We start from the raw sequence: 20572 nt of genomic DNA on the forward strand, positions 1-20572 counted from the left end.
ATTTATTAATGTGAATGGGTAAATGGGGCAATTGACACTTCTTGTTTTAGGGCAAGCAGATATCATGGCATTGGTGATACTTGCTTTTATGTTTGTCTAGTTTTTTATACAACCCCAAAGGCTACTAAAGTATTTCAGAGAAAAATATGAAACCTGGGAGTCTAATATCTTCACAGAATTCTTGGGGCCAGAACCTCAAGCACAGACCTATAACCTTAATCTGGTCCTAGCTATAGGGATTCTTTACATTGCACTGTACTGTGCAGAGCAAATGCACTACATCTGCTTCACTGGAAATCCTGCATTGTCTGCTGTCCCTCTACCCCGAAGTAACAACTACAAATGGAACTAAATAATAGACCTAACCAGTACAGCACCTGCTTTGCAGAGGAACCATTACACTGAAGGAAAAAATGAGTGATGCAGAAAATGGAGAAAAAAAGATGACCTTGCTGAAGTCATAGCAAAATCATACTGAATAGCCAGTAGGAAGCCAGACAGTCTGTGTTTTTGCCTAGACCCGAGCAGTTTAAACAAATCACTAAGGAGGGTATCGATAGCAAATGCCTGAAGCTGGGGAAAAATATTATGTGATGGGGCAAAAAGAAACATAGTTTCAATATTTGATACCAAAAACAGATTCTGGCTGGATGAGGTAAATAAACAGCCATCTCACCCAATTTTGCACAGATAGATACTAATGACTGGGTGTGCCATTTGGCATATCAGTAGGAAGATAGTAGGAGGAGATCAAGGATGTTAGCAAGATATACTAATGGGACTTGCTGTCTTCAGCACTGTAGCTGGTAGCATGCTGGGAAAGAGAAGACACAGTCTGTGTACCCATATATTCAGATGATGTGAGCTAATTCTCCTGGATTTGTTCTCCTGGTAGAAAAACTACCCAGAGACATCTGAGCAGACATTTAAAAGCTTAGTCCTTAAAGATCAGAGAGCTTGCAGTGCTGATGCTGTGTAGTCAGGGGGTCCCTGACACTATCTCATCAAGCTGTACAGGTTCCGTCCATCTGACCAGAGACAGACACAGCAGGGCACAGGGCAGCCTTGATTTGCTGACTTGGACTTCCTGCAGCACAGTATGAGGGTTGGAAAGGGGTGTTTTTTGTTCCCTGCTTGGCTGCAGTAGTAGAGTCCAGGAAGCAACATACTGTCTCCCTGTGGGAGGGGGTGGAAGCAAAATACCCAAGAGTACTGGAGGACTGTGCTGTGGCTTCTGTCAGAAAGGAACATCGTAGTGATTTAACCCTGGTTGTTACCAGCTTATTTTTCTCCTGGAGCGGCCATTTTTGCTTTGGGAGAAAAATTCCAAACATCTGTACACTACACTTACGGTTTTGCCTGAGAACGCAATGTCTCTCTCAGGAGAAACTGAATGTCTGTATGTGGCCACAGTATAGATAGGAACCGTGGCAGGAAAAAAATGGGGTAAAATTTTAAAGATCAAATGTTCAAATTATTTGGAATGAATTAAAGATGAAATTGAGATGGACTGATGCTTGCTGACCTCCAACAGACTCCAAACTGACCCCAAAGAGGTAACTGCCATATACTTCTCCCATAGTTTCTAGAAATTAAGATTAGTTCAAAAACTATTTTGTTTCTTAGTAGTGTTGAAGTGAGGTGGTTGTTTTTTTAGACTCCCTGACAGAATCTCTTTCAAGGTTCTCAGATGAGCGTGAAGTCCTGAAAGGACAACACAACAACATGGATGTATTATGAACGTGATTAAGCTGGTGTGATATAACCATCTTGTCTATCAAGAAGCTAGTGACCAACTATTGCATTCTGAACTACTGCATGGAGGACAAAGAGACAGGAGGATTTTATGAGCAGCATTTCCCAAAAAGGGACAGCCAGTAGCTATCCTGTCACCAGGGGATTAAGCACATGCCCCAGTTGAAAAATATTTTTTTGCAATAGTTAAAAGTTTCATCAGTATGTTCAATGATGGCAAAGCTAAGTAGGGTGATGAAGCTAAGTAGGAAATGACCATGTGGCACTTGAAAGCATTTTGACATCATGGTTATTAGTCACAGGATACACCTTTCCACATGCCACTGAAACAGCATTGCTACAGTTGAGATGAGCATTATGTGGAAGGCCCAGAACTCATGGTTGATTTTTTTATCCACTGCCACCTTGCAACATTAAAACGCAGCTACTGAGACAGAGCATGATGCCTGCATAGAATTAGAATATAATGTTTCATGTCAAGTGAACACCTTGTTGCTTGTATTGCCAATGTCAGTACAGCCAGAAATTGTAGGAGTCACAGACAAAAAGGAAGAAAGATACACAAAGAACTAAGCCTACTAGTATAAACAAGGCAAAGAGCTCCTTCCAAAATGCAGATGGCAGATTCTGTCACAAATTGTTTCATCAGATTTTTTACCTGGAAGCAATTGCTGAACAGATAAAAAGTAGTAAATAACTATGGGTGGAGAGAAATTTCACCAAAACCACAGTATATTCCATCCCTGTGAACATAAGAGAAAAAACACATATATGGAAGTTAGCAAAACATGGACTCCACTGACATTTGATTAGCAGTATATGGGCGAAAATGTAGGCCAGCAGGCAACTCATAGAGACCAAAAGAGACGTGCAAAACAACACTACCATGGGAGGGAATAAAGAGTAAAAGAAAAGTTAACATCAAGTCTTAAGATAATAGTATGGATAAGGTGTTAAGATGTAAGCAGGCTATAGTATTAATATTTAAGTTTGCTGTCTCTGATAACTGTGTGAAAAGTGATATGATAGGTAGTTTTCCCAAAAGGGAACTTTATAGTATGTTTATAAGATCACATCTAGGAAATTTGGAACAGATCGCATCCAGCTCCTTTCATGGAATCCACAAACCCAAGTTATGTGCCCCTGTTCCCTATGGAATGGATGGGGAAAGTCAGGAGCCTCAGCATGGAATTAACAACAGCTAGGATAGCACAAAGAATTCCACAGAAATAAATAATAATATATTTATATACATATTAAATAATAATAGTACATGATGTAGTACACAGAAGTGTCCACTTTCAAATTAGGATTGTGCCTGGTTGCACTGGCTGAAAAGAAATCGCCTTCAGTTCAAGGAAATGCTGTCCAATTACCCTTACTATGCCACAGTATCTGTACTAATATCTGTTCTTATAGCCATTGGCATCTCTTGAGAAGAGGTTGCCAATCATCATTCATTGTACCAAACTGTGATCTGAACTTTTTATGCAGATATATGGGTGCTCTGCTGGAGTCAACTAACTCATATTCTTTTATGACCTCAGTAGTGAACCCCGATATCAAGACTTTTTAAAAACTAGAGCACTATTTTACATGAAAAGGCCCAGGAGTTTAGAGCAGTGGGGTCCAACCTTTTTGGCTTGGCAGGCATGCCACAAATTAGCCCCACAACCTCCTCAAATGCCATTTTCATCTCCTTCCTCAGTTTGATTTGTTATTCTGCTTTCTGCTTCCTTCCTTGTGCTTCCTGCCCAATTTACTGCTTAGCTTTCTGCTTCTTGATCTAACTGTCACTGTGCTAGTTGCCACTTGTGGCACTCCTGCTGAAGACTGGCCACCCTTGGTCCAAACTCTGCCTGCTCCCTTGGTATCCTGACTATTGATAACACTAATCTTTGAAAAGAGACGAATTATGTCTAGAAATGCTCTTCTACAACTGCAACCAGAAACAAGCATACCCACCTCTGCATGTGATAAGCCATTTATTTACTATGCACGTGATAAAAATGGATCGGCATAAATACTTGTTTGAGGCTCTTCTCTTCTGTTGTCTTCTGGTTGCTTTCTGATGCACCTACCCTGTTTCCCATATTGGCAGTGCAGTAAAAACATCGTGGGAAGGTTTTAATATTAGGGAGTACAAATTTGAAGGAAGATATGTAAATTTGTCACGTCAGAGCATCCATAATGTGTCAGAACTGTGAATTTGAAACATCCCACAGCACTTGTGGTGGGGAGCAGTGCGGGGAGAAAGATTGATTTTTGTTGCTATTGTTTCATGCAGTTTCCTGAAGCCTAAAGGCAGTAACTTCATAAGTTGCAAATGGATACATTCTCTTGGCAACCATAAAAGCACAGACCGAAACATTGCCCCCAGATATACACCTGTAGTTTCTGCTGAGCTCAATCTGAAGCCACCAGTAGGTCTGTAGGTATATTAGTTTTCAGTGCTCCAAATGTGATCCCTTTAGACCTTGGAGTTGCTTCAATTTTAGTTTGGTCCCAATACATTTTTACTTTCCTAGGGTCTTGTAGCATGATCCTGAGATGTGCTGTTTAACCCCAACTTATGCTGTCTTCAGTGAGCCTTTAATGCAGTTAAAGGTGTGATTTCTAGTTTTGTACAGAGTAATGGGTGTGTTACTGGATTTGTTGGGAAATATTTAGGGGTATCTTCTTTAAGACCCAAGTTATCATATGATGTGTTCAGTGTGCTGTAACACAAAAAGCTATTTTGCATCTTGATAACTTCAGTGTTGTAATCTGTCCAAATCCCAGAAATTTGATGCGCAGTTCCAGTCAGAATACTAATTTTCTTAAATTGCATTTTGGGGTACCTTGTTTGTTTATAAGTGAAAAGGGCTGTGTGAGAGTGGGGTCCTAATTGCCAGGCCTGGAGACCGAAGCTGGGATCTAAAAGTCACGCTTGATTCTGTATTTGTAGATTGCACCACTTATAATACAGTTTCTTCAGCTCAAATATAACTTTGGCTTAGACCTAAAATCCCATTGTTTCAGACATACAGGAAGAACAATGAGACATGAAGTCTGATTTAATAAGCTAATGATTTTAGTAATGTAACTAACCAGGGGAGTAGCTCTCAATTTTCTTTCTACTTATAGAGCTGCTGTCCACCCCTAATGGTCCCAGCCAATGGGACCACAGCACTGTTTCTTTCAAAAACTCAATCCCAAAAAAGCTGCAAATCTCAAGGGTGGAAATGTAGGAGTTGACTGGCCCAAAATGGTGGAGAGAAATGGTTCTATTTAGGAACCAATGGATTTCTTCAGGGCTCCTGCTGTAATCCTCTACTTACCCTTCCCCAAAATGCTGAAGCTGCTGCTGCTGCAAAGAGGGAGAATGAGGAAAGCCTCCTTCAAGAGGTTATTCCCCTTTTTCCCCTACTGATCTTGCAAATAAACCTTACTTTGAGTCATGGGGTTCAGCTCATGACTTCAGATTATTTTTTCATCAACATACAGCCCTATCACTTTCAGTGGGTTTCACTGGGGGGAGAAATGGTTTTGTTTTCTTTTCATTTTTCCCTAAACTAGGCCTTTGCTTTGAGTGTAAACTTCAACTTCCTGCTGTGGGAGGCCTTCAAGGAAAACTCATGATCCTATTGGTAGTTCAATAGCGAGCACTATTGAATCAGTGCTACAGTTTGGTGTGTTCTTGACCAGAGTTGTTGACCAGTTGTAATTAATGAAGGTCATTTGCTTTTAAGAAGATCACTGGTGTTAGCGCCAGTATCCTGGCTAAATTCTGGCTTGTGTAATTATTTTCATTCTGCCTAAATTCCATTCCTAATTCAACAGGGTAAGTATTCTTCACTTCCTATTCTTGAACTATTTAGCATTTTAGTAAAACTAAACAGCATCATTTCAGAGGCAGTGAATGCATTGCTGTTACAGGAAGAATAAGCCCTTTATATATACTTTCTTAAATTATAATGTTTCGGGAGCCATGACTAAACACAAGATAAATTAAGAAGTGTGAATTATTATAATTAGAACTTAACAAGAAATCTTATCCTGTTTTATGAATAAATCTCAAAGCACTAACCAGGTAGGTCAGTAGCATTGTTTCCATTTTACAGCCAGGAAAACTGAGACTCACAGAGTTGACTCATTTGTCCATGTTTACCTGGCAGACCAATTACTGAAAATGGTGTGGAACACAAGTCTCCTAAATCCCAATATGTGCTGTTTAGCCATCTGGCAACACACCGTCTCCTGTTAGTTAAGGAGTTAAATGTTCTTGACCATAAATAACAATGTTCATATGAGGGTGAATATTTATCTATTTTTCACCAAGCCTGTGAATTATTAAGGAAAATGTTAAGGATAAAATATGAATATAAAATTACTTTCCTACTGAGTTCCTTTTATCAAAGCATGCAATACCGCAGGAGCATCCACATTGAATCCATTCTATAAGCTAACCAAGTAGATTTGCTTTCTAAGTATTTTAAGGTTCATATGCAAGTTACAACTGAACTGTTTTGACGTGATGTGGAAATGGAGCTAATATAGCTACTGTCCCGTGTGCCAGAATTGCATTCTTGGAATTTCTGAGCCTAAAAAATCAGTTTGTTATAAAGTATAAATAAGGTAACAAATTTGAGAAATATGCTTTGATTTGAAAATAACAAAGGATATGTTCCCCACAGAGACCATTCCTGCCCCACACCCTGTTCTGTTTTAGGAAATAAATAGTGTCTTTCATTTATTACTTCTGATTTTTTTTTTTTATGATTTCAGGATTCCTCTTCAATTGGAACAGCTACAGTGGCTGGACCCAGAACAAGTGCAATAATTGGAGATCAGGGAACACCGCCAAAGGTCCAGCTCCCCCTCAATATGTAAGCAGCCAGCTAATCTTAATCACAGGCGAGCATTTTGTAAATCGTGTGTGTGTGTGTGTGTGTGTGTATAATTTGAAACAGCTGATTTCAGAATAGTTATCTCAGTCTCCGACATGACCCAACCTCTGCTGAAACTGAAAAATGAACAGTGAAAGGCCAGGTCGCCTTTCCATACATAGCCCTTTTAGACTTCTAGAATATTTATTACAGCCATATGAATCATTTCAAAGCAAAGAGAGTGCCTATCAGCTACAGAAAATCTGCTCCCTTAAATAAAGCTTTTATGAAGGTGAACTCCCCTACAATTGAACACCTGAGACAATTATCATTAACCATACAAACAACCCAATTACATTTTTTCAGTACCATAAACAAAGGCATCAAATGAATGTTTTAAATACAAGGACATAGTAAGAATATATGCCTATTAAATAGTATTTGCAAGAACAGAAGGTTCATGAGATAGGGCAGAGAGTGATAGAATCCATTATAGTACATTTTTTTTAGCCCAGTGGCTAAAACTTGGTTCCTGCCTAGTTAAACTACTGAACCCCTTCTTCCAATCAAATAGGTATTTAAAAAAACAATGGAACTTTATGCACAGATGTATTACATCCTAAAATAATATCTGAAATTCACACATAAAACTTAAAGCAAGGTGACGGATATGCTATAAACAGAATAGAGAATTGAGAGCCAATCATAAAAGATCAGCTCTTAATCATCCCGCTCAGCTAAAGTCAGGCACTAAAGCTCAGAGGGCACAGCACCCTCTCCCACTGTTCAGAGGTTCTGGTAAAAGGATCACAACCTTCCCTGCAGTCATACCATGAAGTTCCTGTGATAATGATGCGATTACATATACACTGAGGCAAATCTTTCCCTTACTTTTTCCACTGCTTAGGACCGACCAGATTGTGGTTCTGCTCTGCCAGGGGTGGCAGGACTGTGCAGAAAGCTACAATGCCTTCCACAGTGCCTAGGGCCCAGCTTTAAGGGGATCTCTGCATGATACTAGGCCGGGGTGGGCAAAATGTGGCCTGTGGGCTGGATGCAGCCTGCCAAGCCATTCTATCCAGCCCCCAGGGCCCCTACAAAAATCAGAAAATTAATATTTATCTGCCCCTGGCTGCCTGTCATGCGGCCCTTGATGGCTTGCCAAAACTCAGTAAGTGGCCTCCGCCCGAAATAATTGCCCCCCCCCCCCCGCACTAGGCGAAGTACTGACCAACAGATCCATTGTCTCCTAGGTATTTTGATCCTTATCACCTCTGGAGAGGTCAGACTAAGGCTCTGACCCTCTGCAGAGCTTCTCTGTTGTTGTTCTACAGGTTTGGTGACTGGATTTTTCTCCTTTTGTCTTTGGAGGGACACCACTGATCTGCTGATCAGGTTGAATGCTGGGGCCTAGGACTTCAGACAAACATTGCTAACAATGTCTCTCTTCCTGGATTTGTCCCATAGGGTATCTATACACATGCTCCAGTGTGGCAGAAGTGTTTTTAATTAGAGTGGCTCCTGGACAGCTGCTCTAATTAAAACACCTGCAGTGTCACATGTATTCAGCGTCCCGTGTTTCAAAATGGCCATGGGGGCACTTTAACTAAAGCTCATTCGATCAGTTTTGAAATGCAGGATGCTGAATACATGTGACAGTGAGGTACGTTGAAGTGTTCTAATTTAAGTATTCTAATCCAGTCTGGAGTGTTCTAATTGAGTCTGCTCCAACATGTTCTAATTAAAATGCGGTGGAGCACGTGTATAAGCACCCATAGTGCTGGCAGATGACTTACAGAATATACCATTTCTGTGGCATTGGTATCTACCATAAGTACTACATTCACTTTAAAAGTCTGATTAATTAAGCAACAAGCAAACCACTCCCTCCATATGAAGAACTAATAAACTTCAATATTGCCATGTGCCTATGTACTGCAATCAGGCCATTTTTTAATTATATTAAAAATAATTTAAAAAAAACAGAAGTATATACATGTGCTTCATGACCCTGACTTTCATTTTATACTTACAAGCCAGGTTACATCCTCAAAAGGGGATTGCAGAGAGACCCTTAAATAGAGCACTACAGATTCTAGGTTATAATTAGTCACAGCCAACTCTTTTCAGCCATAACCTGCCTTTAAGGCTGGAATTTCTGGTAGAGGCCGTTTGAGGCAAAACAGTTTGCAGTCATTTACTCTAGGGTCCTTCTCTCTAACACATTGTATCACTATTGTGACACTGCCTGATACAGCGTTTTGTTCCATTTAGTGAGGTTGAGGGTTTTCACACTTTCCTCTTAGCCATGCAGTGCTAGCTAGTGAATTTTTTAACATCTAAAAACTAGACAATGATGAGAAGCAGGCAATCCATAGGTTTTCTGATTCAAATACAACTGGTCTTAGGAAACAAAGCATCTAGTCTTGATTGTCTGTCGTGACTCCCAGAAAGAAAAAAAAGAACATGGAATCTACTGCTCCTGAGCTAAGCTGGCTGCAGTAGAATTGTATTCAGCTGTGTTTGACAATAGGTGTGACTCTCTTATGCTTTCTCCTAGTCAACAAATGTTGAATGCAGTTGCCCTAATAGTCTGGATGTTGTCAGCCACATTCAGGAAGTATTGTTAGACCCGGATAGAAGGAGGGATTAACACTCTTTGATGCTTTGAGTCTATCCCTGCTGACAACAGTTTGCAGTATTTGCTTAGGTTGGACATAGTGTCAAACTCAACACTTTTCTTAGTGCTCCTTCTGGCAATTCCATAGCAAATAAAGATGAGGAAACCAGCGGATTACTTAAACATCAAGTAATCAGGTAACCTGGGCATGAAAGAAATCTGCGTGGTTCAGTGTGAAACCATTTAAACAATGATATTCAACATGAATAGTTGCATAGTTTCTGTCACTAGCAAAACCAAGATTACTGGAGTTGGAGGATCTGGAAATAGTCCTGTCTTCTTATACAGATTAGTTTTAAGCTTATCTTATTTTACAACTCCACAGGTCTGTGTTAACACTGCCAAACAAATAAGAGGGAAATTAGCAGAAAAGTTGCAAAATCTAATGCAAAGTTCCCATTAACTTTATTGGGAGCAGCATAGTTTTCTAAAATGATTATAGCATATCAAGAGATGACAGTGAGCAAAGAGAAAGAGAAAGGAGAATGGGAGGACTGCAGCAGCACCATATGGGAGATTTTAATTTCATTCTTAATGTTACATCCACACTTCATTGATTAATCTTTGAGAATTTGGGGTAGGGAGGGAAGAGGTGGAGTTGCAGGGGCTTACTTTGTCTTTTGAGGTTTTGGTATAGTAGCTGTATGGAGGAGTCATGCAGGGGTAAGCAATAGAAGACACTGCTTAAAATTGCACATAGTTGATCCTATATATATAAAAATAATATGATAAGACTATGGATGAAGTAATGCCCACCATCTGTTCACATAAGGAATCACTTGAAATGTGCTGTTACCAGTAAAAAATAACCAGAACTCCTTTTTTATGTGCATGTTATTTTTACCTGTATGTTATATGCAGATTGGGTCAAATTCAGAAGCGAGTACATCTAATCTGGTATAATGTATATGCTTTTTAGTCCTCTTAGCAAGTGCAAATGTCTAACTTAGACTTCTTTGGACTCACTTATCAACTCTGGCTCTGAGTCTGAGTTGTATCAGGTGAAATATAAATGGCCAGGGGTCAGAAAAGAGAGGTGTAACTAGCAGGAGACTTGGGCTAGGGAAAGAAGTTACACATAAACTGGTTTAAGTGACCAGAAATTGGTTTAAACCTGTAAAAGACCAGAAGTCCAGTGCATGTCAACAAATTTCAAAATGGGTGAAACTGATTTAAGATAAACTTGATTGAATGTAGTGTCAGACTTAGCTGGTTTAGGTCAAACTGGTTTATGAAACTTCTTTTCCAGACCTCTTCCTGGTTCAAGTTAAATCAGAGTCCCCCAGCATCCCTGCATGCTTTGCAGCCCTGAGCTGGGCTGGGCTGTCTTATCTGCTCCACAGAGCAAGTCTGGCTCACTGGCCTTGCTGACTGGTTCACTACCCTCTCACGTTCTCCCAGGCAAACCCCTACTCAGGTCTGGGGCCAGAAAGGGAGTTAAGCTTCCCTTCCCCTGAATATGGAGCTACCCTGCCCTGCTTGCTTAGTGCTGCGACTGTGGACTACAAATTCCAGAGGCACCTGCAAGCAAAAAGAGGAAGTGATGAGCAACCCTGCAGAGTCTTGCTGCTGTGAGTCTGGACTGCAAATCCCAGGGACTTCAGGGGCAGCAGGAAGAGGAAGCGAACACACAGCCCATGCTGGCCACATGCCAGAGAGCTACGCTGTAGCATCCCCCTGGCTTCTGGTCTGAGCCATTGTAAATATGTGGCTGCATTTCCGGAATCAAAAGTGAATGTCTGTTCATTTGCTTATTGGTTCAATCTTGGCAGCTTAGACTAACCTGCAAAGATTTAATCAATTCAGCCTTGGGCTTTTTGACTGTCTGTACTTAGCCTTGGAGAACGGTGTAAGATAAGTACCCCAAACCCTGGTTTAGCTTAAACTTCTTTACCCAATTCCAGTGCCTTAGCAGGTAAGTAACACCAGTATAGACTCTCTTAAGGCAGCTTTACACCTGCTTCAGGGGGAAGGCAGGGTTAATTAGAATGGCTCTTGGGAGCTGTTCTAATTAAAACACCTGCAGTGTCTTGTGTATTCAGCATCCCACATTTCAAAATGGAAGTGGGGGCGTTTTAACTAAAGCTCATTTGACAAGCTTTAGTTAAAGCCCACTCCGCTGCCATTTTGAAATGCAAGGACACTGAATACATGTAACAGCAAGGCTGCTAGAATGCATCAGATCCAGAGTCAGGAACATATATAGGTGCCCTTATGTTGATAAAAAGGTTAAGTCGTTCTAAGACAGTCTGAATTAGGCTGTTATGCCATTTTACACCTGACTTCTGAGTATGGCCCACTGTAAAACTAATACCTAGAAAATTACTAATCCAAGCCATTCTTTTTGATCTCAGTCTGTGCAGTCTCAGCACTTTTCATTGTATTCTAACAGCACAGTGATGAGGGATGAGCATTGATGCATGTAGCATTATTTCATGTCAGGCAGATGCATTTTAATGTTCTTCAGTTCATATGCAGCCTCATGTTTTCTGTCAGGCAAACAACAACAGACCTTATCAACGCTACCTGATTATAAAAACTGAACGAAGAATATGCAGAATGGTTTCTCCCATCTGTTGGCTAATGAAATATAATTATTTGATTAGGTCTTTGTACCCTGTGCACATGGTAAATGGAGCCAAGCACATCAACCTAAGCATGCCCACAGGAGCTGTTACTAAATATTTTGTATTCTGCTCATTACAGCTGTTTATTTACTGCCTGCAAAATAAAAAATAAAAAATCTACTGGTATCGTAAAAGGGTAGAATAGGGAAAACTAACAGGATTTATTCTTCAATTATATTTCCTAGAGAGTAGAGGAAGAAACCATGCATCGTTTTAATGGGTCGGAAGCTTACAATCACACTGGTTATAGTTTTCATTATATATTTTTCTCTGATACAAGGTCCACATTGAACTTCTTGCCCTGCCTCAATATGTAGGTATCGTGCTGTATGTTATGGTATAAATACCATTTTCATAGAGTTTACCCATGTACTCTAGTCCTTCTTCACAGCTGTAAATCAACACTCAGGCATGAACAACCATGAACTGGTAATGATTAGAAATCTCCTTTTTAGTATCTACAGCAAGGGGAAAATGTCAAATGCTGATACCTACAAGATAACAGTTGTTTTGTGTGGGCGCTTTTGCTATTTATTATTATTATTATTATTATTATTATTATTTAACCAGCTTCATAACTATTCCCCAGTGTACAAACGATCATTCTTAATTTTTAACAAGCATCTCTCCAAAGAGTCTGAGCTACCTTCAGAGGAAAGAAGTTGCAGTCACTTTATAACATGAGACAAGGCCCTGAAGTAATGGAGGAAGAACAAAAGAAAGATGAAAAGGAAGGTCCTAAATAAAAGGAATAAATAAAACTGTAATAAAATATATTGAAAGTTTTGCATATTGGTATCACAAATAAGTGGTTATAAGCATACTAAATAGCTTTACACTAGGGTCAAATTCTAGTTGTTACTAAAGACAAAACTCGTATTAATTTTAAATGGGACTTTTGCCTTAGTAAGAACTTCATGACTTGTGCCTCATGCTAGTTTTTAAGATGAGGATTGTCCTATTCATGTGAATAGGGGAGTTAAAACATAATACTGGATAAGACCAATAGTCTGTTTAGCCTGGTGGTGGTTTGGGCTGGGAGGGTTTTGGGGTTTTTTTTTAATGATGCTGATCACTCCAAGATACTTAGAGGAAGGTATAGAAAATTCTTCAGGAGAGATTTGTAAAAATTCCTTTAAGAGAAATTTCCTAACCTAAATGGTCAGGGGTTGGCTCTTGCCCGGAAGCATGAGGACATAAATCCCTTCAAATACCAGGCTTTTAAAAATTTCTTAATATTGTAATTCTAGATAGTCTCTCTATCCATACACATGTCCAGTCCTATACCTAATGCTAAGCCCTTGGCTTCAGTGCTGTCTTGTGGTAATGAGTTTCACTGACTAACTGGGAGGAACATATTAGTTCAATCAAGTTCAGAATTACTGCTTTTTAATCCTTGGTAGTCCCCTTTTATCACTTTAGGAGTGAGGATGAATAGTAGTGGTCAGTTGCCCTGCTCCAATACCATTCATTATTCTGTATGGATTTTAATTATGTGTCTCAGTCATTCCTAGGCAGCATACATGTCACAGCACTTTCTACACTATAAGACTGAAATCAGAATCTGATTGACACTTTTTCTAGCATCATCTCTTTTCTCTGTGCATGTGAACTTTTCCCTGCAGCTATTTAGCTCTGTATGCATACAAGCCTCAGAAGAATGACGAGCTGGAGCTCCGTAAAGGCGAAATGTATCGGGTCATAGAGAAGTGTCAGGATGGCTGGTTCAAGGGGACATCTCTGAGGACTGGGATGTCTGGAGTCTTTCCAGGCAACTATGTAACTCCAGTTTCCAGGTGAGGACTGCTGCCCAGAGATTTCTGGTTTAGCAATTCATGGGGGAAGGGGCAGGAGGTTGCAGGTAAAGAAGATTGAAGAAGGGGCAGATTCGTTTGTAAATGACATGCTCGTCCACAAAAATCTTTCTTTGAGGTATCCCTGGTATCTTGGTTCATTGATTTTGGTTTAAGAATTAATCATTGTTTCAGGAGACATTGCTGATAATTTTAAATGACTATGCTTGTGGTTGATCAGCAGTGCATAGCCCATTGTTTTAAATAGCTAGTTGGCTATGGAATTCATATCTAAAAAAGGAACCAAAGCAATTTAAAATAGAGATGAGTGAAAAAAGGACTGGTTGTGGTTTGTTTTGCAACTTCACATTGTTTATATTTTGGTCTTGTAAAATCAAAAATGCCAGCTTGTTTGGATTGAGATTTAATTTTTAAACCTTCACACTTCAGATGTGGAAGCTGACTTTGATAAATGATTCCTGATTAGTTATCTCTGCTGCAGATACAGAAGGAGATGAGGAAAAAGGAAAAAAAAGGGGACTTTAGTTTTGCAAAACCAGTGTCGAATATTTCTCATCTAGATCCCATTTAACTGACAACTCTAAAGTTTTGAGAATGGTCTGATAAATGGTTTCTGATTTAGTCCATCTCCAGTTCACGTGTAGTATATCATTTGCGGTATAGACAAAACTGAAGACAAACATATACTGGAAAGAGAGACATAGGAAATGTAACCTTGTTTTCACCTTGCCCCACCTGCAGTCTGGCTGACAGTTTTCAAGTTGCATTGCAGCCCAAAAAGCATCAACTCTATAGCTAATGAATGCTTTAATTGTTTTGTTCGTAAACTTAGATTTTATTCACCTAAATTTTATATAGTAATTTGGCTGCATCTAACACTTGACTCTTTACCTCTTAACCAATAAAAAAAAGGTTCATGACAACGGTATTGGTGATCCAAAGCTTTCCAAACTGAAGCATATGGAAGCTTGAACAAGATGCTGAGAAGCGCTAAAGGGCAAAGCTGCTTCCTACGAGCTTGAGAATTGTTTTATGACTAATTTTATGATCCATTAGAAACAAATGTGTAATTAAAATATTCTGCTCACGTACAAAGCACCTGAAGGGAAAACAAGAACAACGTGACAGTAGCAAAATTTCTCCTTTGTCACAGCCTTCAAATGACTCTGTTCCCCTTTCTAGCATCAGCAAAATAAAAGATGACATTTGCCTTGCCTTCTACCTCCCCCCACAACTCCAAAGCAATTAAATATCAGCAGCACAGAATTTAAGCATGTTGGGACTGATTCATGTACTGGCAGAATACCTGTGTGAGTTTCCAGCAGATCAAAGTCCATCCCAAGGGAAATGCTGAAACACAGAATTTGGGGAGCCGGGACAAGGCTGGCTAGGAAGAAGGCGAATTCTGGGGACACAAAAAATGTAGCAGTTTCAAACATCTCTCAGGCTCCCCCTGCTGGCAGGGCTCCTGGGGAAAGTCCCAAGGGTGTTTTTAAACCTGTATGTGTCAGTGTGAGTAAGGCCCTACTTGGGGGTATAGGGCTTCTCGGTACATATATTGTGGGTATATATTGCATCTTGCTGTAGTGGCAAATCCAATCTGCTGCCTGTGACTTTGCCAGTTCTCATGGACGTTCATTTCTCACCTGTCAGCTCTTCAGAATGTAATTGAGGGTGACACGCAGCATCCAGAGTGCATCACCCCTTCCTGTCCGGAGTTGGGGCTGGGGGATGGGCAGGGAATAGTCCAGTTTTTCCAGTGAAAAAAAAAAGAAAAGTCAAATCACCATTAAAATAAATCCCGAACAACAGAAATAAGGCAAACTTAAGAGGCACAGGGATGAAGTTACAAGGTCTCTGTATTATTTCCTTCCTTCTCTCTTATTTCTCTCCTAATAGTCTGTCCTCTTGCCTGGATCTTGTTGAGTTGTTCAGTGAGTGTTTGTGTTCATTCTTTCTGTCAGATGCAATATCATTTTTCTTAAATGTATTTTTTCATTCTTTGGGTCTCTCCCCTGTGAACTCCTCCTTTAAGATTTATGTTATTTTATGGTTTGGCCTTTACTCGCCATCTAATTTGTATGTTCAGTGCTTCCACACCCTTCCCACCTTTCTGCTGCATCACATCACTGTTTTTCTTCTTGACTAGATTCACCTGTCCAACTCCCAACCTCTTAGACTGGTGGCATCTTTATTTCCTGCTCTCCCCTCCCTTTCCTTCAGTCCCATTCGCTCTCTTACCCCTCCTGCATCTCTTCCCCCTCATTTTCCCTCCTCTGCTTTCTTTTCCCTCCTTCTATTACAGCTCTAAGCATAGGGAAGGAGACAGGGGAGACAAAGGACAGCAGAATAATACTTGGCGCTGCCCACTTCATTTCCCAACAGTTGAAATGGTGAAATGGAAGTGGTGAACATTTGCATATCTCAGTGGTGAATACAGCATTAATGTCCACATAACTTTACAGCCCAGGGGGTGGGTTCTGTGTGGCATTTCCTACTCCTCTGGTGACTGCAAAACTGCAAGCTTGGTGGAGGGAAGGAATGAGACGTGGCTGACAAAAGAATAGATCTCTACTGAGCTGGTTGAGCAAGGAGACAACCTAGATCCTACAGTTCCTTCTCCCTGATTGCCCATGGGTAAGAGATCTCCCCAGAGCAAGCAAATTGAAAGAAGGAAAATGTACACACCATGGGAGAGCTGCCAGGGCTGGGAGCTGTTTATTTGGTTCTGTTTTGTTTGTTCATTCATGTTTCACAGTATTTCCCATCAAGTGATGTCAGTTGAGAACACTCATCCTCCGAGCTCCCTTGTCACATGTCTGAACTAAAGTTAGTTGAATAGTTCATGTGAAAAACCAAACCCAGAGGCCCCAATATCTGTTTTAGAGGGTCCTCACTAGAAACATGATGTTGAAACCTGAATACTGCAGCATAATGTAGGGAGGTGGGGCTCTTCATCTCCCCCCCCCATGCATTTATGTAGAAGACAAACCATAGGCTTATTTTAATTCCTGTTCCATTCTCACCCACAAAACAGCCTAAAGCAGTGGTTCCCAATCTGTGGTACAGGTACCACCACTGGTACTGAGACAACCTGTCAGTGGTATGCATTAACAGATTTATTGTAATTACTTTATATGACAAAAATTTGCTGGTGGTACTTAAGGTTGTATCATTTTAAATTGCTGGTGTGCAATCTGTCAGAGTTTGAAACCACTGGCCTAGAGATACAAAATAGCATTTGAGACATCTGTTTCATTTGAATTAAGATGTCTATTGAAATAAATTAAAGCAGAAGTTCTAGTTAAGGCCATCTCTCTGGTTTTAATGCCACTTGTAACGGAACAATCGAACTTGAGAAAGCAAAATGCAAAGTTTCAAAAAATGCATTATCTTTATAGAAAATAGAAATAAAATAACACATCAGTTTAACCTTCATTTTATGTCAATACATTAATTGGTATCATATTTAGCTTCAAGCTTTTCCTGTAGTTTATGGCATTGATCACTGCAACAGATGTAAGACATAGTTATCCAAGTGGCTTAACAGAGTTTTCATGTTGTATTTCATTTGTTCACAGAGTGCCTGCAGGAGCTAGCCAACCCAGGAACAGTATAGCAGGAGGGTCTCAGGCACCAAAAGGAAACCCAGGAGCTGTTCATGCAGGAGGTGCAAGTCTTACAAACACAGCCACTGCTGTCAGACCAGTTGTTCCAATCACTGCACCTCAGACTCATCCTCAGCTACAGACAGCCTCTCCTCAGACAAATAACTGTTTGAGGTATTCAGCTCAGCCAACGGCCAGCCAGCCTCGCAATGCCATGCAGATGGGTATGTATGGTCCCTAATGCTTCTTGCCTTATCGTTTCAGAATTTGACATTGGATCCTTCATGCATAGGCCACTGGAATCTTCTTGTCTCTGTAGGTTTCCTTGTGCGAGCCTTTACTTTAGTCAAAGCTAAGGCAACATGAAATAGGATATGTTTTATTTGCTTGTAATATTTACGGACTTCTATTGATCTCTGGGAATACTGTTGTGTTTATCAGACTGTTCTGTTGCCACAGCTGAAATGGATTGTAGTGTTTACAAATATTTATACAATTTATTTTTTAGAATAAAATGTCCTGCATACTAAGACCAACATTTTGAAGTCCACTTAGCATATTGATGGCAAAAATACTGCTCATATCACACAGCAAGTAATTCATGACTTAAAATTAAGAAGCATTTTGTTGGGCTTCAGGGATGAAAGGTATTTATTAGTCAGAACAGGACTTAGCACTGGCAATAAAGCAAAAGATCTGAAAAATACAGCCATCTTTTTTGAAATGTGAATAGGAGCTTAGCACACCAGGGGGTCACCATTGTTTCCAGGTTTTCTTTTTGATGTAAAGCACAGGTTTCTGGAGCAGAATGTATTCTGCTTCTTTTTGATACCAGACAGCCGTAAGGCTGATTGAATTAAAAATAAATTACATGGTGAGTCTTTATGGCAAAAATTTTAAACCTCTTGGCATATAATGTTTGACCGTGACTTGAACTGTTGCCATTGCAAAGACTGAGATAAGGAAGCATTAGGACTGCTTAGAACTGACAGTCCTAGAAACAGAAAAGCCGGTAAGATAAAATATTGTACAACAGTGAGGACCTTTTGGCAGACATACCACATGTTGGCCTTGCACCCTCTTCAAGTGCCACTTTGATCCCCTTCTGACTGATCTGCTGTTGTCTCTGCTTCTTATTCTGTGCTTCCTGTCCAATCCCCTCCTCTACTTTCTTCTCCCTTCCCCATGGTCCCTGCCTGATCTCCTGCTCTGTTTTTGGCTCCCTGCCCTAAATGCTACTGTGCTGCTTGTCCCCTCCCCAATCTGTTGCATGCCACACACACAGGTTGCCTGTACCACTTGCGACACTTGCGCCATAGGTTGTGCAACAATAGAAATCATAGATTCTAAGGACAGAAGGGATCATTATAATCATCTTGTGTGCCCTCCTGCAGTAGCCCAGGCCAAATGAAAAACACACAATGAAATGTACCTGGAACTAAATTATTTTCTTGAAAAAACTCTTGTACAGTCTTCCTCCCCTTTTCTCTGACTGTAATGCATAATGGCATGTCTTTACATATATAGATGTCACTCTAAAATAGAAACTTTAAGGCTAAGTCTAAAAGCCAGAGGCTGAATTGATTCAATCTGTGCAGGTTAGTCTAAGCTGTGTAGACTGAACCAATAAGCAAGTGAACAGATATTCACTTTTGATTGTGGAAATGCAGCCACATGCCTACATCAGCCCAGGCCAGAAATTGGGGGGCGCTAGAGCATGACTCCCTGCTGGGCTGGAGTAAACAGCTTGGGCCAAGGCTAGCCTACCCACTCTGCAAGGGGGGTTTTGTAGGGGAGGTGCAAAGCAACCTGGGATGCTTGAAGACTTGAATCTGGAAAGGACCTAGGACAGAAGTTCAAAAAACTGTTTTAACCTAAATCAGTTAAGTCTGATACTACATCCATCCAGTTTTATCTTAAACCAGTTTGGGCCATTTGAAAGCAGTTTATATCCATTGTACTTCTGTTGTGTTACAAATATACCAAGGAGGAATGTACATGCTTGGCTCAAGCATGCAGGGAAACAGTGAAGACAGCCAAAAGCAGAAATGGAGATTAGGCTGGCAGCAAAAGTTAAGGATAAAAAAAAGTCATTCTTTAAGTACATAGGAAGCAAAAAGAAGGTGCAGGGTAACTTAGGGCCCTGTCAGGATGAACTAGGGCAACTGGTAACAGATAGGATGGCCAAAGCGGAGCTTCTAAATGATTTCTTTGCATCTGTGTTCCTGGACATGAATACAAATATGCATCCCATTGGGACCTTAGGTAAGCCCAGTATAGATACCAATCCACCAACTGTTCATGCTGACTAGTAAAGGGGCACCTGGAAGAGTTGAATGTATTTAAGTCAACAGGTCCTGATGATGTTCATCCTAGGGTACTTAGGAAATTAGCTGGAGTAATAGCAGAGCTGCTGGCACAACTGCAGTTCAACTGCTACAGACCCCCTACCCAGGGTTAAGACCTTGACCAGGAGTTCACCAGGAAATTGGCTGAGGCCTCATGCTTCCAGTGTATGGTTGTTATGGAAGACTTTAACTACTCAGACATCTTGTGGGAGGAGCGCTCAGCCAAATCCAAGCAGTTGCAAAGCTTTCTCTCATGCGTGGATGACCTCTATCTGACACAGGAAATCTATGGGCCAACAAGAGGTAGAGCGCTGCTCGACCTCATACTGGCAACTGGGGATGACCTAATCAGTGACCTAATGATTGAAGGGAAGCTGGGTGACAGTGACCATGAGCTGATCACCTTCACCATTTGCCATAAAGCTGGCAGTCAGTCAGTAATACAGAAGTGGCAAGTCAGTCAGTAATACAGAAGTCCTTGACTTCAGGAAAGCTGACTTTGGCAAGCTAAGGAGGCTTGTCAGAGAGGCCCTAAAGGGCCACAACCCAAAGGAGAGAGGTGTTTAGGATGTGTGGTTTCTCCTCAAGGGAGCAATCCTGGATGTGCAAGCAAAGTCCATCCCGTCTCGAAGGAAAGGCAGCAAAAGGGCACAGCAGCCCCCTTGGCTCTCCAGGGAACTGGCAGACCTCCTGCACCTTAAAAGGAAGACCAACAAAGGATGGAGGACTGGAACCACCACCAAGAGGGAATACTCTGCTCTGGTCCAGACCTGCAGAGAGCAAATCAGGAAAGCCAAGGCTGCGATGGAACTCCAGCTAGCTACAAATATCAAGGACAATAAAAAGTCCTTTTTTAGATATGTGGGGAGCCG

At 40.8% G+C, this 20572-nt stretch overlaps 1 protein-coding gene across 3 annotated transcripts in view; it reads left to right on the forward strand.

Annotated features, from left to right (window-relative positions):
- The window catches only part of SH3RF3 (SH3 domain containing ring finger 3), a 381928-nt gene that overhangs the window by 303649 nt on the left and 57707 nt on the right, over positions 1 to 20572 (forward strand). For all 3 annotated transcript variants that reach the window (XM_090021443.1, XM_090021453.1, XM_090021464.1), the window contains 3 exons: positions 6523 to 6623; positions 13556 to 13726; positions 17326 to 17576. In XM_090021443.1, coding sequence (XP_089877569.1) covers positions 6523 to 6623; positions 13556 to 13726; positions 17326 to 17576 — 523 coding nt within the window. The remainder of the gene's footprint in view (positions 1 to 6522; positions 6624 to 13555; positions 13727 to 17325; positions 17577 to 20572) is intronic.

Source organism: Crocodylus siamensis, chromosome 1 (assembly GCF_052110815.1).
Source record: "Crocodylus siamensis isolate JL-2025a chromosome 1, ASM5211081v1, whole genome shotgun sequence".
In the NCBI taxonomy this organism is placed as follows: domain Eukaryota; kingdom Metazoa; phylum Chordata; order Crocodylia; family Crocodylidae; genus Crocodylus; species Crocodylus siamensis.